This window comes from Chlorocebus sabaeus, chromosome 22 (assembly GCF_047675955.1).
Source record: "Chlorocebus sabaeus isolate Y175 chromosome 22, mChlSab1.0.hap1, whole genome shotgun sequence".
NCBI classification, from domain to species: domain Eukaryota; kingdom Metazoa; phylum Chordata; class Mammalia; order Primates; family Cercopithecidae; genus Chlorocebus; species Chlorocebus sabaeus.
The window spans coordinates 70,661,001-70,686,988 of record NC_132925.1 but is presented as its reverse complement, the minus strand read 5'-3'; the positions used below and the strand labels follow the sequence as shown (position 1 = coordinate 70,686,988).

The window sequence follows — 25,988 nt, the reverse complement described above, 5'->3', positions numbered from 1 at the left end:
TTTTAAACTTTATTCAAAAAGCAGCATATAAGATATATCTTAGTCAGCATTAATTCCATGCAATCACCAAACTTTCCTAAACACCAGTAGTAGTAGTAATTTCTTAGAGTCACTGTAAGCTCCTTAACTGTCTTCTAAATCAATAAGGAAAATTAAATTATGTTTTCTAGACTTTGCATTAGTATATTGCATTACTTTCCAAGTTTTCAAAAATTGGTGATCTGAGTAGAGTGAATTCACCTTGTCTAAGCCACTTATGGGCTTAGAGACTCTGTTATCTTAGAAATGTTCACCTTAGAATTCTACCTATTATATTATACAATTAAACTACTTTTTCTCATGCATTATACCAATCAGCCCCTTAACTGAAAAAGATGAGCCTTTGGAAGCTTAGAAGAGAATTTACAACGAATACATCTTTTGCCAGTTCTTTGGGCTGGGATACTAAATATCACCTTATCTATGAATATACTGTGGTCCCTCAGTGAAAGTTGTCACCAAATATTGCAATAAAACTAAGAAAACTTCTGAAGTGGAATGCATATTTCTGCCCACAAAATGCTAGATGCATAACAGCTAGTTCACTACAGACAACTGTTTGCTTTAAAATGTAAGCAACGTGCCCAGCTGAGGACTGAAGTGGCCAGAGTGCCTACTTTATCACTTTATCAGAATGGCACAGCAGTCCAACAATTTAGCCTCGAGAGAACAGAGATGGAGAACAAACAAGAGAAGTGAAAAAAACAAACCAGCCCTTCTGTTCTACATGACCTTCTTTCCCGTTTTGCCAATCTGATTTCATGCATAGTGACTCATGGTGAAACAGAGAAAACATGGGAATTGCATTCAGATGTGTAGAGGTTAGTAAGACTTAGTTTTCAAAAGCAGCTAATTCTCTAGTAACACTATAGTTGCCTTCCATTTCATTTCGCTTAGATTGGCATCTGCACAGCTGCCAAAATTTTTCTCTGTAAGTCAGAGAACACACTCCCAGGTAACCCTTCAAAAAAGGTATTTCAAAGGAGGCAGCTGGTATTCAGACTGCTAGAGAAGGCATTGCCACCTCGCTTCAGACAGAGGATTTCCGCTGATTGCTTTCTGTCGTTTCATCTCTATTCTGCACTCAGTCCCTTGTTTTGTCTTGAGGTCCCTGTTTTCCTGTACCCAACCAAGAGCCAATCAAGAAGTAAAGAGGAGCAAACACGCCCGCCCACTCCCAATTTCCTTTGCTCTGCTGTCTGCCAACCGCAAAGCCGATCGAGACAGAGCCGCTGTCAACTCTTCAACTTAGCTCAGCTGATCGGTTGCCGCCGCCGCCGCCGCCAGATTCCTGAGGCGAAGAACGCGAAGCTGAGAACATGGACGTTAATATCGCCCCACTCCGCGCCTGGGACGATTTCTTCCCGGGTTCCGATCGCTTTGCCCGGCCAGACTTCAGGGACATTTCCAAATGGAACAACCGGGTGGTGAGCAACCTGCTCTATTACCAGACCAACTACCTGGTGGTGGCTGCCATGATGATTTCCGTTGTGGGGTAAGTGGGGTCCCCCTACCCGGGACACCGATCTGGGGAGAGCACGGAGGGGCCTCGGGGTGCAAGATTCCGGGATGTAGAGAGGCTCTCTGACCACACTCAGCGCCTGCCCTGGCAATTCTGCAAGCGGCCAAGCCAGTGGAAACTTGTTCGCAGGGCGAGGCCGCGGTAACCTGGGATCCCCTTTTCTGCACCAAGGGCTAAGACTTGAGGGGGCCCCTTGAGGAAAGAGGACGGGGAAAATTTGCCAACCGCGGGGAAGAAAAATGAGAGGTCCCCCACCGCACCGCCCCCCACCCCCCGCCCCCGTGCCAGGATCGGGCTCTTGCTGGAAAGATATTTGTAGCGCCCTCGTCTTTTAAAAATAAGAAGAAAAAGGAAAGTGGTGTATGTAACCCTACCCTGGGGCTGGCTAGGACGGCAGGGTGTGGACCCGGGGTAGTGTAAAAAGGGCAACCAAGTGGCGACGCACTTTGTCGGTTTCTCTGCCTAATGCCAGTCACACTGTACAGTAAAGCTGAGCTTGGGATCAAAAGGGTGGGTGTCTCCTGGTGGCGCATCTCCCATTGTGGGGTGAAGGCTGCCATGACTCTGAGAAGATGGCCTTCTGGCATTTTCTTCCAGCAGTAGCCAGGCGTGGTCACTTTCTCTGTCTTCACTTCCTAGCCTGGAGTTTCAATGTATCAGAAGGCCTTTTCAATACCTGATACTTACAAAGTATCCTGTATTAAGACTGCGTGTACACCTGCTTTCCTAGAAACCACCTTTCCTTGTAGTTCACCCTTTAAGAAATGCTTCTGTCGCTTACGCAGGATGGGTGGTGATATTCTCAATCTTGCTGATTATCTCCTACGCATCTTTAAAGAAAAAGTCACCCTCAGACTTTATAAAGGACACACTTGCCCTTAAATGTCTGACATTTCTATTTCAGGGCAGAGGTAGAGGGAAGAAGGAGCAAGCTGGCTTGGGAGAAAAGGGAGAAATTCACACTTGAACGGTGTGGGAAAGGGTGAACAGGGTGGCTTTTCAGTTGGCTCACAGTTAGTTGGCTTATACATTGAGCCACCTCTCTGTGCCTGGCTCCATGCCAAGCTCCAAGCACACCAAGATGAATCAGACTTGAATTCTGGCCCAGGGGCTCCTGGCAGTTGTTGAGAAGCTAAAGGAGCAAACACACAGCACAGAGGAGACAGGGAGACTTCACAGTTTCCGAGTATGGTTCACAGCAGTCACCCCCATGCCGAGGTGGAAGCTCACATGTGGGACTCTGTAGACGATAGTACAGATCCTTCTTCTGCATTGCATAAGGAATTCTTAAGGAATTGCACTCTGGGAATGGCTTGGTGTGTAGGGGGCACACGCTCTGAGTGGACTCGGAACTAGTGTGGCAGCCAAGGTACAAATTAGGGCGGGGTGGGGCAGGCCCAAGGCCTGAGGCAGCTGCCTTCTGAACCTTCCCTCAGCTCTGTGCTTCAGGCTGCTTTCCTGGAACACTAAATTTCTTTCTTTTTTTTTTTTTTAATTGAGACTGAACCTCGTTCTGTCACCCAGGCTGGATTGCAGTGGCGTGATCTCGTCTCACTGCAACCTTTGCCTCCCGGATTCAAGCAGTTCTTGTGCCTTAGCTTCCTGAGTAGCTGGGATTACAGGCATGCACCACCGTGCCTGGCTAATTTTTGTATTTTTAGTAGAGACGGGGTTTCCCCATGTTGGCCAGGCTGATCTCGAACTCCTGACCTAGTGATCTGCCCGCCTCAGCCTCCCAAAGTGCTGGGATTACAGGCATGAGCCTCTGTGCCCGGCCAAAAATTTCTTTTTAAAAATTTTTATTATTTATTTACTTTTGAGACAAGGTTTTGTTCTGTTGCCCAGGCTGAAGTGCAGTACTGTGATCACTGCTCACTACAGCCTCAACCTCCTAGGCTCAAGCAATCCACCTACCTCAGTCTGCCAAGTGGCTGGGACCACAGGTGCGTGCCACAATGCCGGGCTAATTATTATTATTATTTTTTTTAGAGATGTGGTCTCACTGTGTTGCCCAGGCTGGTCTTGACTTCTGGGCTCAAGCCATCCTTTCACCTTGGCTCTCAAAGCACTGAGATTATAGGTAGAGGCTACCGTGCCTGGCCAAAAATGTCTTTAAAACACAATAAGTAGTAAATAGGTTTGCTTCAGTTTGTTGTTTTTTTTTTTTTCCCTTTCTCTTTGCAATGAAGCAGGAGAGCATCTTATCTGGTGATCTAGTTATGGAGGTATTTTCTTGAGGTAACTTAGATGTGGGGCAAAGTTTGACACAGACTAATAATAATTTAAAAAAAAAAAAAAAGTTTATTTTTTTCAAACATGTATGCTGCCCAGACGAGGCACAAGCTCAGGCAGCCTCGCTACCTTTGATGGAATCCATTTTTCACTCTGAGGGCAAGGGGCCAGCCCTTTGACTAAATATAGCTCCATCGGTATTGTGCCTTAGGCCACTAACTCAGGTGGTTTAGGGGTGTTGGCCCTCCTCATTTTCCTTTCAAATAAGAGTTGTTGGTTGTCAATGAAAATTTTGAAGTGAAAAAGTGAAAAGTATCCATGAAGTTTTTAAAACTTATGCTTATGTTTAAAAACTTACAAAAGATACAGGCTAGTAGTAAAGGTTGATTTGAAAATTATGTGGATAAAATGTGAAATTTTCTTCATACTTCAGTAAAAGTTTGGTATATAACCTTCAACTGTTTTCTGTGTAACTATAAACCCAGTCAGTAGTTTTTTCCACCAATTGTTATCTTTTCTTTCTTTATAATTTAATAATATAAATAAAGATTTATTGACTGCTCTGTGTCAGATACTTTGCCAAGTATTTTACCTGCCTTATGTCATAGAACCCAATTTTTAAAAACTGTTGTTTTTTTAAATTATTAAACCTGAGGCTCAGAGAGGTTAAATGATTTACTCAAAGTCACAAACTTAGGCTTGTGCTCTTAACTACTATTCTGTCTTCCTATGAGTCACGAGGAAGAAACCAAACATCTTCAGGGTTAGGGAGCTTCCTTGATTCCAGAACACTTCTCATTCTAAAGAGAACTATCCTCTTTCGGTGATGCTAGTAGATGGGTAGGTCAAAGCAGTGCTGGAAGCTGTTCATCTGGATCCTCCACAGACTTCTCTAGTTTCTCAGAGTATCTTGGTAGAGCGTATGTGAAAATGTGACCTGGATAAAAGAGTGTTCAACAGTGGTTCCGTCCCCTGAGGGTGAGGAGAGCCTCAAGGGCATTGTAGGCGGGCTGTAGCTTCAGCTCTCCAATGTTGAAAACTGGCTTAGATGAGGATAGAGAAATCTTTAAGATTTCAGGAAGGGTGAGGGAAGAACATAGCAAATACTGTCTAGATCCAGAAACACTGGAAAAAACTGCCCATACCAAGAGGGAGATTAAGAGGGATTAGGATAGAGATAAATCTGTGTTTGAACTTCTGATCAGAAGAGATTGAATTATTTAAAAGGAATAGCATGAATAACAGGTTAGGAAACTTGCATTTTGCTGGAAATGCCTTTGGATCCTTTACATTTAGAAGGAAAAGTGTCTAAGATTGAAGTTGCCATAGCTTACCTTCTGCATCCTTGATGTGAGACGTTTTGGGATAAAGATATTCTTTTGACATCACACAAAACAATAGAAGTCTCCACCGTGATCTTCAAAGTAAAAAACAAAGGCAACACCTAATTCCACTTGCAATTTAAGTATTAAGCATGTGATACATTCTAGTTGTGGATGAGAACTTCTATATGCTTAATAGAATGCCAAATGATTTGAGCTGGAGAATTCTGTTCACTGTGTGTGAGCCATGGAACAGCAGCATCCTTCACCTGAAAGCTTGTCAGAAGTGAAGCATCTCAGGCCCCATTTCAGACCTACTAGGTTAGAATCTACATTTTAACAAATGTCTCAGATGATTCATAGGTACATTAAAATCTGAGAGGCACTGGATTGGTCTGGCTCAAAAGAAAATTTAAATAAATATACCTACATGCCCAGGTGTCACCTTCCATGATTCAAAATGAATAGTTCTTGGCAGTGTCCAGGCATCTGTTGTTTTTTTCTTTTTCTCTAACTTCCTAAGTGATTGTGATATACACCCCTAGGAGAACCACTGATCCTCTTGAACCCTGTAACTTTCTGAAATATAAAAGCTTGAGGTCATAGGCTAATTGGAACTAAAGCTGCTAATAATAGGAAGTGAAATATTTTTTCCATTTTAAGCCATATTGCAAATTTTCTAAAGCTCTTGATTAACCAAATTCAACTGCATCCCTGATTCTTACAACATTTGCAATACTATTGCTGTCTCATTCTAAAAAGTTCTTTCCTGGATGGGTGTAGTAGCTCACACCTGTAATCCCAGCACTTCGGGAGGCAGAGATGGGAGGATTGCTTAAGGCCAGGAGTTTAAGACTAGCGTGGACAACATAGTGAAACCCTGTCTGGAAAAAAAAAATTCTTTTCTGCCATTAGAACTCATATTTTCTGGTGTGGCCTCGGAATCACCAACCACACACAGAATTTGCACCATATAAAAATGCCTCTGCTGCTTCTCCAGCAAGAGAGGTGCATTTATTCTCGTGTATATACATTTGTGCCTCCCCATTTACATAGAACCATGTAGCTGCTGAAGGAATGAACCCGTGTTTTCTCAGTTAAGCAGCTCCTCACCATGTGGCCCGATCATTTGGCCTATGGAGATTTTGCAGGAGGGTAGAATTGACAGCTGCCACTTTATGCTTTCAGTTATTCAAGATTATAAGGAGTTTCTGGAAGGCTGGTAGTTCTAAGTTTGAAAAGAGCATTAGTGTAATCTTTTCAAAACGAATATGGCTCAGTGGCTCTGTAATATGTTCTAGGCCTGTGGCTCCCAGCATCTGGTTTTATGAAATGTTCGTATTGTTTGTACCTTTAAATGCTGCAAAGATGAAGAACCAAGTTTCCAGTTGGTAGAGGAAAAAAAGGGTAAGGCAACCCTGGGATACTCTGGATCAGAATGTATTAAAATGATTACAGATAGAATGAGTTGCAGTCTGTTTATACTAAAGCGAGTGGAAATGTTTTTGAGATTAGTCAGCGTCAACACCAGTTCTACAACATTACTCTTATTTGTGTTGCTTCATTCATTCAATTAACAAAGAGTATGAAGCACTTACCAACTTCTCAGACACTGTTAGGAGATAGTGAAGAATAGGAGAGCTGTGTTTCCTGCCTTCACGGAAAGGCAGCAAGACCACACTGAACACATGATAATTAATTTGTATACAAGTATAGCAAGTCTACAGAAATACACACCTACATACACACATCCTTCTCAACCTGACTTACCTGATCTCCCCTGTTCATTATTATTCCAAATTCCAAATCTCTCAGGTGTTGGGAATAGGGGAGGCATTGAGTACGTAGACAGGAGAAAGGTTTATTAAATTTTACTTATCCTAACCCACAGCTCAGATCCTTCTATTCCACTGAACAAATACTGAGCACCTACCATGTGGCAGACACTGTCTAGGCCCTGAGGATACAGTCAGGAGTACAACTCCACCAGCCTTCCCAAATCCTCCCAGAATTCTCCTGCCCTTCCATGCACATTGATTTGCTCTTGAGGCTGGCATCTATCTTCCTCTGATGGCTTATGTATTTCTTCTGAATACAGAACTTTTAAGAGGTCTGTCAACACACGGTAACATTGTAATCTAAAAATCTTTATCTAGGCCGGGCGTGGTGGCTCACGCCTGTGATCCCAGCCCTTTGGGAGGCTGAGGAGGATGGATTGCCTAAGCTCAGAAGTTTAAGACCAGCCTGGGCAGCATGGCAAAACCCCATCTCTACCAAAAACACAAAAAATTAGCCTGGCTTGGTGGCATGCATCTGTGGTCCCAGCTACTCGGGAGGCTAAGGTGGGAGGATCTTTGAGCCTGGGAGGTACAAGTTGCAATGAGCCAAGAACACACGCCACTGCGCTACAGCCTGGGCAATAGAGTGAGACCCCATGTAAAAAATAAATAAATAAATATAAATCTTTAATAAGAATTGTTTTTCATTAAATAACCTCTGACAGAGTGTGTGTGTGTGTGTGTGTGTGTGTGTGTGTGTGTGTGTGTGTATATTTTTTTTTGAGACAGGGTTTCACTCTGTTGCCCAGGCCGGAGTACGGTGGTGCATTCATGGCTCACTACAGCCTCTACCTCCCTGGGCTTAGGTGATCCTCCCGCCTCAGCGTCCTGAGTAGCTGGGACTATAGGCATGCGCCACCAGCCTGGCTAATTTTTGTATTTTTTTTTTTGTAGAGAAAGGTTTTTGCCATGTTGCCCAGGCTGGTTTTGAACTCCTGGGCTCAAGCAATCCTCTTGCCTTGGCCTCCCAAAGTGCTGGGATGACAGGTGAGAGGTATGCCTGGCACACCTGTGACACTATTTATGTAACTGTATTTATCTTAACTTCTCCTCTCCCCTCCCCGTCCAGCTGTTGTTTTTTTTTTTTTTTTTTCCCCAATGTTGCCTGCTACTTTCAGCCTTTGGTTGGTAGTTTCTGTTTCCTTTCCCTAGGTAAGGATTTGCAATGATTCTGGATAAGTGTGCAAATATATGAGTGTATTTTGGATTCCTGGCCCCCTGTCTTAGAGAGGAGAAGCTCTCAATCAGCTTAGGGACAGAGAGCTCTGTACAGGAAATCCAGTTCAAAAAGATCAAGACCCATTCTTGACCTACCCACTTAATACCTAATTAAGCGTCAATATTGGAAATGTTTTATTTTTTTATTTTTGGACAAATGAATTCTATCCTTATCACTCAGCTTCAGAAAACTTAACCCTTAATACCGTCCTCTGTCTCTTGAATTGAGCGTGGCTTCCTGTTTCTAAGAATGCCTTTGAGTCCTGTAATTTTAGGCAAAACCTTCAGGCTAACAACTGATGTTTGCAAGCATTCATCATTGATGTATGATAGGATTTCCTGACCTTCCTTCTCATTATGCAATTTGCTAAAGGAGACACCTGGAAGGCAGAAAGCCCTGCTGCTTCTAATCTGCTTCATATCTCATTGGTGCAGCTTCTCCTTGTCTCAGAGGAACAAAAAGAATGCAAACATTGGGGGTTAGTGAGGGGTAAATAGACAGGAAACTTGTGGGAAGGAAGTCTGTGTTACCAAGCTCATTAGCATTTGTCCAGCCTCTGTCTTCTCTCCACAGCTCTGTAAGAATTTGCCATGTGACAGTTCTCGGTAGCTTTTGTTTTGTTTTGTTAAGACAGAGTCTCGCTGTATCACCCAAGCTGGATGCCATGGCAGGATCTTGGCTCACTCCAACCTCTGCCTCCCAGGTGTAAGAGATTCTCCTGCCTCAGCCTCCAAGTAGCTGGGATTATAGGCATGCACAACTACACCTGGCTAATTTTTGTATATTTTTTTTAGTAGAGACAGGGTTTCACCATGTTGGCCAGGCTGGTGTCGAACTCCTAACCTCAAGTTATCCCCCCACCTCAGCCTCCCAAAGTGCTGGGATTACAGGTGTGAGCCACTGCACCCAGCCTAACTTTTTTTTTTTTTTTTTAATTTACTAAAATCATTCAAGAAGAACAGTTTGTAAACAAATATCTTTCCACTTTTGTTCCCCGAAAAGTATTGATAAGAGTAACTATGGGTTGCTAATTGTTGAAAGCATGTATGTTGAGCATACATGAGGATTCATTATACATTATTCTCTCCACCTATGTATATGTTAGAAGTTCTCCATAATGAAAAGTTAAAAAGGGTTTAATGAAGTCTAGTCAGAGCTTTGTACACAACTATTATTTGAAGCTCCATCACTGTGGGAAGCATCAGATTTATGGTTTCTAATCCAAGCCCAACCTGTTGTTTATTAAAAACAAAATAAAATCTGATGATTCCTAAGGCATGTCTTAGTATGAACACTTTTAACATGCCAACTGCTAAAAAGACGATGGTTGGTTTGGATGCGAGTGTTTAGTTTGTGTCAAATTACACAGGATACAGTAAATATTTAGGAAATGGCAAGAATGGAATAAATCCTCTAGGCCTTCCTAATTCAGTTGGTTAGGAAAATCTCACTATGACCTTTCTGTAACAGAAGAGACAGGCTCAGTTTTAACCTACTGTACAATCTGTTTTATTCCATGATCCTTAGGCCCAGGAGACACTGTTCTCATTTACTCAAGACTGATTTATGTCTAAAGCCCACATTTATGCCTACAGTAAAAAATCGCTCTTCACTTTGGGAGGCTGAGGCAGGGGATCACTTGAGGTCAGGAGTTCGAGACCAGCCTGGCCAACATGGTGAAACCTCGTCTCTACTGAAAATACAAAAATTACCTGGGTGTGATGGCACATGCTTGTAATCCCAGCTACTCGGGAGGCTGAGGCAGGAGAATTGTTTGAACCAGAGAGTCCGAGGTTGCAGTGAGCCGAGATCGTGCCACTGCACTCCAGCCTGGCAACAGAGCAAGATTCCATCTTAAAAAAAAAAAAAAAATTAAAAATTAGCCAGGCATGCTGGCACTCACCTGTAGTTTCGGCTACTCGGAAGGCTGAGGAATGATACTTGAGTGCAGGAGATAGAGGCTGCAGTGAGCTATGACCGTGCCATCACACTCCAGCTTGAGTGACAGAGGAAGAACCTTTCTTGAAAAAAGAAAAGAAGGGGCATACGGAACTGTGCTCTGGTCAGAGAGACCAAGTAAAGGCTGGCTGAGCTGAGACTTGAAGGAGGGTGGAGTGAGGCCTGTGCACAAACTATCCTCTCTGCCTGATTGACCTCACCCCGAGATGGCCAAAAGGCAAGGTGAGTTCTGGGGTAGATAGAAACCCTGAGTGGATGGGGGTGCAATCAGGAGATGGTGTGACAAAGCTGGCAGGTAGGCCAACTGCTAGCCCTGAGAGTTCCCTCATGCTAATTACTAAGGCACTTCTTCCTCTCCTAGCAGATACAACCTAAGCCAAATTTTGGCCTTGGCTCGTGGAGTGTGTGATCTGGATTCCAGGCTCCACTTACCCTCTCAGCCAGGCACCAACTCCACAACTATATACAGTGGACCTGGCTGCAGAGGCAGCAGGGGCCAGACCCTGCAAGGCCTTGTAGAATGTTTAAAGCATTCTGTTTTTAGTTTAAGAACAATGAGAAGCAAGAAAATGGTTGAGTAGGTTCATATTTGCAGTGATCCCTCTGGCTGATGAAGGACCACAGAGAAACATCGCCAATTTAGAGAAGTCCACCGTGAGTAAATTGTTCCCCACTTTTTCAGTGAGTCAGCTTTCCTCAGGAACCACACTTCAAAAATAGCTTTTTCAGTTAGAAAATTGGAACTCAGTGCAAAGCTGCCTGCACTCCTCAGGAAATATTTTGCTGCCTCTTTGGTGGTTCTTTTTGGCCTTGCAACCTGACAGGAGTCATCAAATGTGGCCTCGAGCTGATGTGAGGATTTCTGTTATGGCGAACTTTTATTGCCAACTTTGCAATCGGTGGCCTTGGACAAATGTATTAACTTGTATATTCCTTAGCTTGCTTATGTGTAAAAGGAGGTAGGTTAGCAAGATCCTTCCTAGCTCTAAAATTTTGTGAGATTTTTTTTTACCCCTTTCAGTAACTTGTGGTTAAACTATAGATATAGCTACTGAATCACGTTGGCAAGTTTAGGACCTGTATCCATAGCCACCGTGTTTCAGGGAGAAATGAGAGTGTAGAGGGATTTTCCAGGATGATCCTTGGTTACAGTAGGTTACTTAGAGTGTGGGGGAAATCCCTAAAGCCGGTTAACAATACAGAATGGGTTCTACTGTGAGTTGCTGCCACAACTGGCACCCTTGTTTTCTTGTTTCTCCCCTGGATCCCTTTGGATATGTTTCTTCACTTCTGTGGGCCTCAGTTTAGTTATCTGTATAATTGGACTAGACTGATTCATCTTTGAAGACTGCTACAAAATTTCTGTGATGGGATTCTAAACTTTTTTACAACCATAAATGACTGCCCTAGAATGTGTAACTATTATAGGGAAAGATTTATTATTGATTGGAATGGGGTAATACATGTTCATATTTTGAATATGTATAGTTAAAATATATAAACATATTTTATTAATATATTTATATTAATATATTTTTAATTTCACAATAGAAAAACATAATGGTTTTTGAGTTGCAAAACTAGGTCCTGTTTCTCCCTTCCCTCTCACCGTCCTTTGTTCTTTTTTTTTTTTTTTTTTGAGACAGAGTCTGGCTCTGTCACCCACGCTGGAGTGCAGTGGCACAATCTCAGCTCACTGCAACCCCCACCTCCCAGTTTCAAGTGATTCTCGTGTCTCAGCCTCCCGAATAGCTGGGATGACAGGCATGCGTCACCACACCCAGCTAATTTTTATATTTTTAGTAGAGATGGGGTTTTGCCATGTTGGCCAGGCTGGTCTCAAACTCCTGGCCTCAGCTGATCCGTCCACCTCGGCCTCCCAAAGTTCTGGGATTACAGGTGTGAGCCACCGCGCCTGGCCCTCTTTCTTACTGAAGGACTACCGGTAAGTGAAACTCCACCCAGCAGACCCCAGAGGCAATTGTCTACATGAAAGATGGGTGGCATGTTTGTGGAAAGCTTTGTCCTAAATGTTTTTGGGGTTTGTCGTGATTGGTGTAATAAACAGCCCAACTGTTGACTAAAAAGGACCTCAGGCAAGAACTGGTTCCCAAATTTCTGAGAATTTCTGTTTATCTCTAGAGGGTGTGTGTGTGTGTGTGTGTGTGTGTGTATACATGTGTCTGTCTGTCTTATTTTGCTCCAGATGCAGGTAAGTGCCAGGGCATTGGAGTGGTATACATTTTATCAGATATAGAAGAAAATCATTTCTGCTCAGAGTAACTGTTAGTTTTTTCCATCTTGGAAACTTGGTTACTTTCTAATTCTAGACTGTTGTTGAGCAGATTATGAACTAAAACCAGTTCTATAGAACTTCAAACCATGTTCTTTTCCCATGAACATGAGCAACTGGAACAGGTGAAAGCAAATTTGGAATTGCTTGAGTTAGGCCTGAATTTTTCATTGTTCTTTGTCCTGGACTTTAGGCACTCAACCTAAATATGTATTTTACTTGTCTAGAGGAAAATAAAAAAAGTTTGACGTGAATTTTATTATATGCTTCACTTCATGAATTATTATTTTAATAAGTATTCCAGAATGAACTGAGTAGGAGCCCTTTGATGCTTTGCTGCCAGCCAACCCTCTCTTACTTGCGGGGTGTGCAAAGGAATTTCCTTAAATTTCAAAATTTTAATCCTCCATTTGAGTTATTTGTGTTGATTTGATCTTTACTTGTCTTTTCTTTCTTTTTTTGTTTTTTTTGAGATGGAATCTCGCTCTGTCACCCAGGCTGGAGTGCAGTGGCACAATCTCGGCTCACTGCAGCCTCCGCCTTCCGGATTCAAGCAATTCTCCTGGCTCAGCCTCCTGAGTAGCTGGGATTACAGGCACTTGCCACCACGCCCTGCTAATTTTTGTATTTTTAGTAGAGACGGGGTTTCACCATGTTGACCAGGATGGTCTCGATCTGCTGACCTTGTGATCAGCCTGCCTCAGCCTCCCAAAGTGCTGGGATTACAGGTGTGAGCCACTGTACCCAGTGATCTTTTCTTTTCTTTTCCTTTTCTTTTTTTTTTTTGTTGGAGACGGAGTCTCGCTCTGTCACCCAGGCCGGAATGCAGTGGCGCAATCTCAGCTCACTGCAAGCTCCGCCTCCTGTGTTCATGCCATTCTCCTGCCTCAGCCTCCTGAGTAGCTGGGACTACAGGCGCCCACCACCACGCCCGGCTAATTTTTTGTATTTTTAGTAGAGATGGGATTTCACCGTGTTAGCCAGGATGGTCTCAATCTCCTGACCTCGTGATCCACCCGCCTTGGCCTCCCAAAGTGCTGGGATTACAGGCGTGAGCCACCACGCCTGGCCAATCTTTGCTTTTCTTTATGGCTCAGAAGAAACATTTGGGTAGGTTATAGGTCAATGTCAAGGATTTGTAAAAGGGTTTTTTACATTCAGGAGCCTTTCCCCAATTTCATTTGTTCATTTTTAAATATCGGGGGTTTTTTTATTCATCAAGGAATACATAGCCATTGAAAAAAATATGAAAATAAAAATAAGCAAATGGAAATAAACTCCCCTTATCCTACTATAATGTAGTCTTTGGTACAATTTCTCAATTTCTCTAAGTATCTTTGTATTTTTTAATTGAGACAGGATCTCACTCTGTTACCCAGGCTACAGTGTAGTGGCACAATCACAGCTCACTGCAGCCTTAACCTCCTGAGCTCAGGTGACCCTCCTACCTCAGCTTACCAAGTAGTGGGGACCATAGGTGTGTGCCACCACACCTGGCTAATTTTTGTGGGGTGTTATTATTTATTTATTTATTTTTATTTTTTTTTATTTTTTGGAGAGATGGGGTTTTGCCCTGTTGCCTAGGATGGTCTCAAACTCCTGGGCTCAAGCAATCCATCTGCCACCTCGGCTTCCCAGAGTGCTGGGATTACAGACATGAGCTACCACACTGGCCTAGAATCTTTTATGGTCTGGGAATTAGTTATATTACTATAAGAGTTTCAAGGCCTCTTTATTCACTCTCCACTCTCTACAACCTGCTGAAGGGGATTATGGTTTTGACTCATTAGATTCTTTCCTTCCTCAGTCATATAAGGAAATTTTTGTCTTTCCCAGAACAATTCTGGGGTTATCTCAGAAGACAGGGAATAATCCAGATAAAATCAAACAGGAAGAAAGAAAAGTGCAGAAGGCCAAGTAGATAGACCCAGATAACACAGAACCAAGAGGAGGGGGCAATTGGGCAGACAGAATGGCACATGTGCTGGGTAGTGGGGAAGCTTGGGGCACTGGGGTGCTACAGACTGGCACAAGAGGATCTGGAGGATGAGCAGAAAACCACGGTTTGGATTGGAGAAGGAACAGCTTTGCTGTGGTTCATGAATTGCAATTCCATTAATGTTGTTGGCAAGATGGGACAAGTAGAGATGGACTTCTGTGGTTGGCCTGTGCCAAGTGGGGGTTGTGGGTTGGAGAGCAGCTGCTTTTATATTTTTGTATTTCCTTTTTTTATATATCCATTTTATTTCTGATTATGAAATAATACACTAATTATAGAAATTTCTACTTCTTCTTTTTTTTTTTTTTTTTTTTGGAGACAGAGTCTCACTCTGTCACCCAGGCTGGAGTGCAGTGGTGCAATCTCGGCTCCCTGCACCCTCTGCCCCCCAGGTTCAAGTGATTCTCCTGCCTCAGCCTCCCAAGTAACTGGGACTACAGGTGCCCACCACCATGCCTGGCTAATTTTTTTTTTTTTTTTTTTTTTGAGATGGAGTTTTGCTCTTGTTGCCCAGACTGGGATGCAGTGGCACCATCTCGGCTCACTACAACCTCTGCCTCCCGGGTTCAAGCAATTCTCCTGCCTCAGCCTCCAAGTAGCTGAGATTACAGGCTCCCACCACCAAGCCCAACTAATTTTTTGTATTTTTAGTAGAGACAGGGTTTCACCATGTTGGCCAGGCTGGTCTTGAACCCCTGACCTCAGGTGATGTGCCTGCCTCAGCCTCCCAAAGTGCTGAGATTACAGGCATGAGCCACCGCGCCCAGCCCAGGCCCAGCTAATTTTTGTATTTTTTAGTAGAGGTGGGGTTTCACCATGTTGGCCAGGCTGATCTCGAACTCCTGACCTCAAAAGATCTACCCACCTCGGCCCCCCAAAGTGCTAGGATTACAGGCTTGAGCCACTGCGCTCAGCCTAGAAATTTCTACTTCTGAACTATCTAACTTGTATGATAAATCCACCTAACAGAGAATGCATTATATATTACAGTTGCTTTTACCCACTCAACATATAATGTCTTCCCATATTATTAAATGCACTTCAGTGTCTTAAAAATAGCTGTGTATACAATGCCACAGTAAATTGTTGGCCATATAGGTTGTTTCTGAAAGTTTTTGATCATAAATACCACTAATATCAAGACTGTTACAACTCAATCTTTGCATTTTTGTTTAATTCTTTAGACTATATTCTGAGGAGGGGATTTATTGGCTTGAAGGGTATATTTGCAAGGATTTTGAATGAAACAAGCAACTTATTGTAGAGTTTAGTTTTAAATTATGTACAACTGGCTGGGCACGGTGGCTCATGCCTGTAATCTTAGCACTTTGGGAGGCTGAGGGGGTTGGATCACATGAGGTCAGGAGTTTGAGACCAGCCTGACCAACATGGTGAAACCCTATCATTACTAAAAATACAAAAATTAGCTGGGCGTGTTGGCGGGTGCCTGTGATCCCAGCTACTAGGGAGGCTGAGGCAGGAGAATTGCTTGAACCTGGGAGGCAGAGGTTGCAGTGAGCCGAGATCGTGCCATTGTACTCCAGCCTGGGTGACGAGTGAAACTCCATCTCCAAAAAAAAAAAAAAAAAAAAAAAGTGCAACTGCTCTTGCCATTGTTTAAGTTTGTGCATCTTAATAGAAATTTTTAGCTTTTTCAAAGCAGTTTGACATTGATTTTATCCCTTAATTTCACCCATTCAGGTGTGAAAAGCTTTCACTCTTAATTTTAAAATGTTCAAAATTCCTTTTATGTTTCAGTAGGCAGAAACAGAGAGCTAAAATTTAAAGGAATTTTTGAAAAAGAATTGTTTATCCTGAATATAAATCCCAGTATGAGCATGAGTTCTTCATCTCTTCCATTTCAGAGAAAGTAAGCTCTTGGCATCACCTTCCCTTATCCTGTCTTCCCCCATTCCTCTTTTCAAATCAGCAATGTTACTATTCAGGGCATGAGGAAAACACACTACCCTCTGTGTCCTTCCCAAGTAAAATCCTCATTAGCCTCTAGGGTAAAAAGTTAAATAACTCATTGTACCAGCCCACCACGGATGTCTTGTTAAGGGTTTTGTATACACAGTGACTTGGGGTGGGTGACTATAATGCCCAAAACTTCATCTAAATTTCTTCTTCTTATTATTATTATTATTTTGAGAGAGTTTCCCTCTTGTTGCCCAGGCTGGAGTGCAATGGTGCGATCTCAGCTCACTGCAACCTCCGCCTTCTGAGTTCAAGCGATTCTCCTGCCTCAGCCTTCCAAGTAGCTGGGATTACAGGCATGTACCACCGTGCCCAGCTAATTTTTGTATTTTTAGTAGAGACGAGGGTTCACCATGTTGACCAGGCTGGCCTTGAACTCTTGACCTCAGGTGTTCCACCTGCCTAGGCCTCCCAAAGTGCTAGGATTACAGGTGTGTGCCACCACGCCCGGCATAAATTTCTTCTACATAATGTGTTTCCTCCATTATCAATAGTAGTGTAATTGCTATCACATACTAAACATTTGGCTTATATAAGAATGAATCTGGAACTGTGTGCTTGAAAATCTGCATTGATAACTCATCTAATGATACTTTGGGCATTTAAAAACACTTATAATGAACTCTCTATGTGAGGAATCATAAACTCAAATGCCTCCGTGGGGCAGGCAGATTATGTAAGAGAGCGATTCAGGCCAGCTATTAGAAAAACAGTGATTAGACTTGGCATGGTGTGACTCATGCCTATAATCCTAGCACTTTGGGAGGCCGAGGTGGGCGGATCAGTTGATGCTAGGAGTTCAAGACTGGCCTAGCCAACATGGCAAAAACCTACCTGTACTGAAAATACAAAAAATTAGCTGGGCATCGTGGCATGTGCCTGTAATCCCAGTTACTCGGGAGGCTGAGGCACAAGAATTGCTTGAACCCGGGAGGCGGAGGTTGCAGTGAGCCAAGATCGCACCACTGCCCTCTAGCCTGGGCAACAGAACGAGACTCTGTCTCAAATGACAAAAAAGAAAAAGAAAAACAATGATTAATAGCACCTCACTGTGGGCCTCTATGTGCATGATGCAGTAGAGAGCAGTGTGGACTGGGGCTCAATGGGGAGCATTTATTCTGCCTGAATGAGCAGGCACTCAAGCCAGCTGTTGACATGTGGGAAAGTGGGCCTAGCACTGTTAGATTTTCTTGTTCCAGGAGAACAAGAAATCCCAAGTTTCATGGAATTTTTTTTTTTTAAACACATGGATTTCAAGTAAAAGTTTTTTCAAACACTGTACAGACCAAACAAAAATGTGACTGTAGACTGGATCTAGCCCATGGAGGCCATTATGTGGCCTGCATTCTACATTCATCCATCATGAGCTTCTATGAGGATTTAAATAAACCCTTAGAGCTAAGAAAACACAACCTACTGTGTACTAGAGCCCAGGATGTATGGAAGCTAAACATAGTACCTTCAAAAGAAGTTTTAGTCTCCAAAATTGTGGACCTCTAATGAGATAGGGACTACTTTGATGGGAACTGCCTGGGTGTGATCTCAGTTCCATCTTTTTTTTTTTTTTTTTTTTTTTGAGACAAGGTCTCACTCTGTCACCTAGTCTGGAGTACAGTGGTGGAATCTTGGCTCACTGCAGCCTCAACTTCCGAGGTTCAAGTGATCCTCCCACCTCAGCCTCCTGAGTAGCTGGGAACACAGGTGTGTGCCACCACACCTGGCTAATTTTCATATTTTTGTCGAGATGTGGTTTTGCCATATTGCCTGGGTTGGTCTTGAACTCCCGGCATCAAGTGATCCTCCCACCTCGGCCTCCCAAAGTGCTGGGATTACAGGTGTGAACTACCATTCCTGGACTTCCCCACCATTTTCTAACCTCTGTGCCTTAGTTTCTTCATTTGAGAAATGAACTAATAGTATCTCCTTTATAAGATTATGAGAAATCAAATGAGACAATTCAGATAAAGTATTAAAGTATTAGTAAGTTCTCAATAATTGTTTTTACTCCTCTTTCTCCTTTTGCTACTTCTATTGCTGAACTAGTCACTCCTCATTTTTTCTTCCTCATATTTCAGGTTTCTGAGTCCCTTCAACATGATCCTGGGAGGAATCGTGGTGGTGCTGGTGTTCACAGGGTTTGTGTGGGCAGCCCACAATAAGGACGCCCTTCGCCGGCTGAAGAAGCGCTACCCCACGACGTTCGTTATGGTGGTCATGTTGGCGAGTTATTTCCTTATATCCATGTTTGGAGGAGTCATGGTCTTTGTGTTTGGCATTACTTTTCCTTTGCTGTGTAAGTGAACTTGAGTTTTTTCTTCCATCATAAAAAAAATGTAGGAGCAATTATCCAACGGGAATTCCATAACCTGTTTCTTATGTGCATTGGCATGTCAGCAAAAGTGTCAGAATTTTCTAAAACAGCTTTCTACTTGTTATCCAACTAGACCCAGATAACACAGAACTGAGGTCAAGAACTATGAGGTCAAGGCCTCATAGTCCATTAATTCCCCAAATATTTGTTGGGGCATCTGCTATCTGTCATACATTCTTTTGTTGTTGTTGTTGTGATGGGGTCTACTCTGTCACCCATGCTGTGGGGTTATCTCGGCTTACTGCAACCTCTGCCTCCTGAATAGCTGGGACCACATGCGCACACCCAGCTAATTTTTTGTGTTTTTGATAGAGACAGGGGTTTCACTATGTTACCCAGGCTGATCTTGAACTCCCAAGCTCGAGTGATCTAGCTGCCTCAGACTCCCCAAGTGCTGGGATTACAGGCGTGAGCGCTTTGCCCAGCCATTTATCATACATTCTTATGGGGACAAACAGTAAACAGAACAAAGACAAATCCCAGGTCATACAGCAGGAATGTGGCATAACCTGCACTAGACCCCAGATTTGTCTAATACGAGAGTGTATTGTCAATTTTTAAGTGCCATTCCTATTGTCCTGATACAGAAATGAATGTATTTATTATTTGGAAGTAAACTATTTATTCTCCACTTGCTCAGGAGATCATAGCTAGTGTTAAAAGTTGGGTAAGTCTATAGGAATAATTGGCTCAGAATATAGGTACTAAATACTCAGATTCTGGTGAGGAGATCTAGATATTCTCTAAGTTTTCCATGAATTATTTACAAAGAGTCCAAACACTTGAATCCTGAAATACAGAAGAAATAAAATCCCAGCCTAATCAGCAGAAATCTGATTAAAATTCTAGTGTATTAAGTGACAGGCACATCCCTTTAACTTTCAATAACATTTGACATGTGCATTTATTTCACTAAATGAAATTATTTGCTTGTTTAGGGCTTTGTTAGATTAAGTCCAGAATATTTATGGATACATCCCATACCCTATTGGATAAAATATTTGAGCCAACAAATTCAAACATTTTTGGAATTTTCTTCAGGTTTTCTGTAGGTGCTATAGGCTTAGTATTTCAATGATACTAGTTAATCAAACAGCTTGCTAATTTTAATACCTTTCCACATCAGAATCTGAGACAGGCCAGTGTAATGAAATGTATCAGAGGTGGCCAGTGTAATGAAATGTATCAGAGGTAGACAGTTAAGAGTCCTGATTTCTATTCTTAGACCTGCTGGAAACCAACATGTGATTTGGACCAGTCATCCTATATGGGCTGTAGCTCACTCATCTCTAAAGTAAGGAGATTACCTAATCTAATAATCTAATCACTTATCTAATAAGTGATTCCCAAACTGATAATTGTGAGGCTCATCCAGGATACTTTTGAAAAATATAAATTTCCCAGCCACATCTTTATTTCGTGGGTCAACAGTGGTACCCAATGATGTTATGTTTTTAGAAAGCTCCTCAACTATTTCTAGATCCTCCAGATGAATCCACATCAGTATTTTTCAAAATGAGGGTCCAAGATCCACCTACATCAGAATCGTCTGGAGTCATTATTAAAATAATGAATTCTGGAGCCTTCCCTCAGTTGTAATAATCTGAATTTGGGGTGGTGGAGACCAGCAATTTGCCTATTTAACAGGCTCTCCAGGTGATTTGAATGTACATGGAAGTTGTAAAACCACTGGTATAGATCATATGGAGAGAGGGTTACCTGTTTAAAATACAGATTCCCAGGCTCTTTAAGGCTCAGGTAGAGGAGGTCCAGGAAAGGGGACAGGGAATCTGTGGTAAAATAAGCAAGTCTGGGGAACAATGGGCTATACAAACTCTGTAAAGCTCTTAGATTTTTACATCTAGAATTCTATACCCAACACTTTGGGTAAAGCCTCTGGGAGGCACTTAACAAATGAACTTTACTCACATGCTCCTGCAGGGAACAAGATACAGATAATCCCTGAATTGAGCAATAGTTATTTTCTGGAAAGCCTCAGGTAAGTTGATTTTTAGGTAGGATAGAATCCCATTGATTCACTCTGAATTAATTTCAGGACATTTAAGTAGCATCTGCAAGGTGATGATGTCAGTGCATGAAGGAAAGGGTATGGCTTCCAGATAATGGTCCTTCCTGTTGAATACAGCATTTTCCTTTAATGCAGGAAAAAGAAAAAAAAAAACTATATATGACTTGATGAAGAGCTTTACATAAAGTCCAAGGAGCCATTTGAAGGCTTGGATCAGTTAGAGAAGCAGACTGGACTGTAGCTAACTAAGGCAGTTTACTAATAGTGTGAAGAGAGGGAGTGTAATATTGATGTGGCAAAAGAGAATTATTGCTTTGGTGTTAACCAGGTGTCACTTCTCTGCAGTGATGTTTATCCATGCATCGTTGAGACTCCGGAACCTCAAGAACAAACTGGAGAATAAAATGGAAGGAATAGGTTTGAAGAGGACACCGATGGGCATTGTCCTGGATGCCCTAGAACAGCAGGAAGAAGGCATCAACAGACTCACTGACTATATCAGCAAAGTGAAGGAATAAACATAACTTACCTGAGATAGGGTTACAGCAGAAATTGAGTTGCAGTTTGCCCTTGTCCAGACCTACTTTCTGCTTGTGTTTTTGAAATAGGAGGTGCACGTACCACCCAATTACCTATGGCAGCATGCATGTATAGGCTGAACTATTATCAGCTCTGATGTTTCAGAGAGAAGGCCTCAGAAACTGAAAGAAAACCACCACCCTCCTATTGTATCTGAAGTTTCACGTGTGTTTATGAAATCTAATGGGAAATGGATCACACGATTTAAGGAAATAAAAAAAATTATGGCTTTTACAGCAACAATACTGTTACAGGAATAAAAAAATTGTCAAGTATCAAGACTATACAAGTACATGAAAAGGCTGTTAAAGTAGATGACATCGTGTGTTAGCCTGTTCCTAATCCCCTAGAATTGTAATGTGTGGGATATAAATTAGTTTTTATTATTCTCCTTTAAAAATCAAAGATGATCTCTATCACTTTGCCACCTGTTTGATGTGCAGTGGAAACTGGTTAAGCCAGTTGTTTATACTTCGTTTACAAATATACAGATAGCTGTTTAGGATATTTTGTTACATTTTTGTAAATTTTTGAAATGCTAGTAATGTGTTTTCACCAGCTGGTAACTGTTGCAAACTTAATGTCATTTTCCTTAATGGTTACAGCTATGTAACCTGTATTATTCTGGACAGACTTGTTAAAAAACAAACAGACAAAAAATAAAACAAAACGAGTTCTATTTACCTTGCACATCTTTTGTTGTTACAGTGAAAAAAAAAATGGTCCAAGAAAATGTTTCCCATTTTTGTATCATTTAGTTTTTAACTGGAACATTTAGAAAGAAGGAAATGAACGTGCATTTTATTAATTCCTTAGAGACACAAAGGGGACAATAATAGCTGATCTTTTGAAATTTGAAAAACGTCTTTAGAAGACCAAGCAAAAAGACTTTTAAAAATAGTAATGAAAATGGAATGCAGCTACTGCAGCTAATAAAAATTTTAGATAGCAATTGTTACAACCATATGCCTTTATAGCTAGACATTAGAATTATGATAGCATGAGTTTATACATTCTATTACTTTTCCTCCCTTTCTCATGTTTTTATAAATAGGTGATAAAAATGTTTTGCCTGCCAATTGAATGATTTCATAGATGAAGTAGAAACATTTAGGTTTCCGTTGCATTAAATTGTGAAGACAACTGGAGTGGTACTTACTGAAGAAACTCTGTGTATGTCCTGGAATAAGAAGCAATGATGTGCTGCTTCTGATTTTTCTTGCATTTTAAATTCTCAGCCAACCTATAGCCATGATCTTTAGCACAGTGATATCACCATGACTTCACAGATACGGTCTAGAATCTGTACCCTTACCCAAATATGAAGAATAAAATTGATTAAAGGTTTTTTTGGTGAGACTTTATTTAATGCACATCTGTCTTCAATACCTGAGAAACCTGGCGACGACCCTATGAACACTGAAGATGTTCTACATAGCAAACTTCACCTGTTTCAAATACTGTTTAGTAAAGCTTGAATACCTTATTAACTTGCAGCCAGAATAAAACAATTCTAGTGGGATCCTATTTTTAAGCCTGACATGAGTATTATATACATGTTAGCCCCTTCCATTTTCTACAAGGTGAATTCTGGTGACAAAATACAATAAATTTGGAGAAACTAATTAAAAAAAAAAAAAGATACTTGTAATTACTCATGGCCAGTGGTCAATTCTAGAGAGGTAATAATAGAAAAATATAACATATAAATGTTGTAAATTATGATTACATTTCAAAAACAAGTTAAAATCTGCAACTAAGATCTTTAGGCTTGGGTGGTAGAAAAAGCATAATGTGAACTGCTTCACCTCTTTTGGCAAAACCTGTGTATTGAGGCCATAAGCTATGAAAGTGGATCATCTTTTCTTCTTGTATATCTAAGATAAAAACCCTCTTACAGCACGTTTTGAAATTCCTGACTTTATTAATAGGGTGACTATAAAACAAATGCATAGGGGTGTTCTAGAATTTTTTTTTTTTTCTTTGAGATGAGGTTTCGCTCTTGTTGCCCAGGCTGGAGTGCAATGGCACAGTCTCAGCTCACTGCAACCTCCGCCTCCCGTGTTTAGACGATTCTCCTGCCTCAGGCTCCCAAGTAGCTGGGATTACAGGCATGAGCTACCATGCCTGGCTAATTTTGTATTTTTTTTTTTTTAGTAGAAACGGGGTTTCACCATGTTGGTCAGGCTGGTCTTGAACTCCTGACCTCACGTGATTCACCCACCTCGGCCTCCTAAAGTGCTGGGATTACAGGCATGACCCACCACGCCGGCCTAGAATTTCAACTACTAATTTACATTAAGCTTTTAATTATGTTTAAAGTGCTTTGTCCTATCAGAGTTTAGCCTCTTAAATGTAGTATGTGCTAGACACTTAAAGTTTTGTTTGTTACAGCCCTTTCTTAGCTATCCTGCTTTGTATGCAAGGATGTTTTCTAATTAAAGGATGAGAAAAAACTATCAGCCATTGAAAACTATACTTAAATTTGGATACTTTTGTACATACTAAATTGTCTTTTTTAAAAAAATAGAAACACTGTATTTCTTTCCCATGGCTTGTCTTTCCAAATAATGTGTTGTTTTTAAGTTTGTCCCTATTAGACCTATTCTCCCCTACCCTGTTTTGTTTGATACATGCCACTTATGATACCATAAAAGGAGAAAGAAGGCAGGTGCCAATTATTCACTCAGGTAAAGGGGAGAGAAAAGGCACCAAAGCTTTTTATTTTTATTTATTTTTTTTGAGACGGAGTATCACTCTGTTGCCCAGGCTGGAGTACAGTGACGCGATCTCGGCTCACTGCAACCTCTGCCTCCCCGGTTCAAGCAATTCTCCTGCCTCAGCCTCCCGAGTAGCTGGGATTACAGGTACCTGCCATGGTGCCCAGTTAATTTTTGTATTTTCAGTAGAGACAGGGTTTCACCATGTTGACTACTCTGGTCTCGAACTCCTGACCTCTGGTGATCCGTCCTCCTCGGCCTCCCATAGTGCTGGGATTACAAGTGTGAGCCACCGTGCCTGGCCCAAAGCTTGATTTTCTAATTTCTGAGTTCACACTGCTTCTATCATTACAAAAATCTCAAATTCTATGCACCTAGTGACTAGAATGAATAATTAAGTCCTCTAGGAATTTGGAAGGAGGACAGATTAGAGTTGTCTAGAAAGTTTTTTATGGAGGACACAGGACCTGACCTGGGACTTGAAGACTGGGTAAGACGTTCATTAATGGGGAACAGGAGGGAAGTCTCTTGGAAGGGTTAATGTGAGCAAAGGCACAAGGGTGTGCACAAGGATGTTTCATCAAGAGGAGTATAAAGGATTTGCGGGAGATGAGACAGTTAGTAAATTGGGGCCAGGCAAGAGTGCCTTAAATAATACAATAAGTAGTTCAAGTTTAATCCTGTAAGCAAGTTTCCTTTAAAATATGTTTGAGAGCAATAAAATCAGACTTACAGAGTAAACATATATGTGTGTATGTGTATTTAGCCAAAACCAAAAGCTTGTCAATAACTATATTATGCGAAACTTTTTTTCTATAAAAGCAGCATGCTGTCTCCCATTGTCTCTCTCTATATAAAAACTGCCAGGAAGTTTTCATATATGCAGGGTTTACTTTTCCCGTTGCTTTTCCTAGTGACACTAGTTTTCACTAGGTTCTGTGGCTTATGTGTTCTGCCCCTCACAGGTACCCCTATAGAAAGAATACTCCAAAAACACCAAGGGAGTTGCCAAGCGAGAAAGCCAGGCAGGGTGGGAAACTGAAAATCTCCACTGATTCTCCAGAGAAGCGCTAAGGAACAATCCTTTCATTTCAAAGCATCAGAAGGGCCAGGAGCTCAATTCATCCTTCCCATTTCCATAGGATGAAACATAATTTGTTCCCTTTAAGATACTATGTGATGAATTACAGCAGAAGAGATGGAAGGAGAAAAGAATGGGAATACAATAGTTAACACTTCTGTTATATTTATTAGTTACCAGAAGAAAACAATAACAAAGCAAATGTTTAAATTTTTTTTGAACTTCTGCTTCTGGAAACATGACTCTAAATTTCATCTAAGTCACTCAAATTGATTGCAAGTAGAAAATATTGCCTCTGAATATTATATTTTATCTCCTTCCACCTTCCTCTTCAGCCCCTACTTCTTCATAGCCCAAACATTCTACCTTTTACAAATACCCTTATCAGATGGTAGCATTGTTCCCAGTTCTGCCACGTGGATCCTAAAGTATTACTGCTGACATAGTCTCCATGCTGTAATCCAAGAGCCACTATCCCCATTTCTTGTTTTTCTAGATGACTCTGTTGCCTCTTACGCCAGTTCTTTTGGCAGTTGCACCTGCGATTTAAGCATTTGAAGAAACGTGGGAAATTAATCCTGGAAATTTAAGAGCTTTACAGCAAAAATTACAAAACGTACATGCCTTAAAAGATACAGAATAGATTTGAAATTCCAGCCAAAGCACCCCCAAAGTCAAGATAAAACGACAGTCCTAACCACCATTTATTGGACATTTACTAATGCCAAGGACTGTTCCAAGGGCTTTGAGCACACGGCCAAGTACATTGTGGAAATAAGGCAGGTGCCCAAGTTGGCCTGGGTTCAAA

At 41.7% G+C, this 25,988-nt stretch overlaps 1 protein-coding gene across 1 annotated transcript; it reads left to right on the top strand.

The window, feature by feature from the left end:
• Window positions 1-1,215: 1,215 nt before the first annotated feature.
• On the top strand, window positions 1,216-22,726 carry ARL6IP5 (ARF like GTPase 6 interacting protein 5). The gene is made up of 3 exons (XM_007984939.3): window positions 1,216-1,534; window positions 18,476-18,693; window positions 21,146-22,726. The coding sequence occupies exons 1-3, from the start codon at window positions 1,359-1,361 to the stop codon at window positions 21,316-21,318; spliced, it is 567 nt and encodes a 188-aa protein (XP_007983130.1). The 5' UTR covers window positions 1,216-1,358; the 3' UTR covers window positions 21,319-22,726.
• Window positions 22,727-25,988: the final 3,262 nt, after the last annotated feature.

Bases quoted from the DNA above. Each gene is read 5' to 3' on its own strand.
- ARL6IP5 (XM_007984939.3), top strand. From the start codon at position 1,359: ATGGACGTTAATATCGCCCCACTCCGCGCCTGGGACGATTTCTTCCCG. The intron at 1,535-18,475 runs GTAAGTGGGGTC...CTCATATTTCAG, and splicing joins ATGATGATTTCCGTTGTGGG to GTTTCTGAGTCCCTTCAACA. The intron at 18,694-21,145 runs GTAAGTGAACTT...ACTTCTCTGCAG, and splicing joins CATTACTTTTCCTTTGCTGT to TGATGTTTATCCATGCATCG.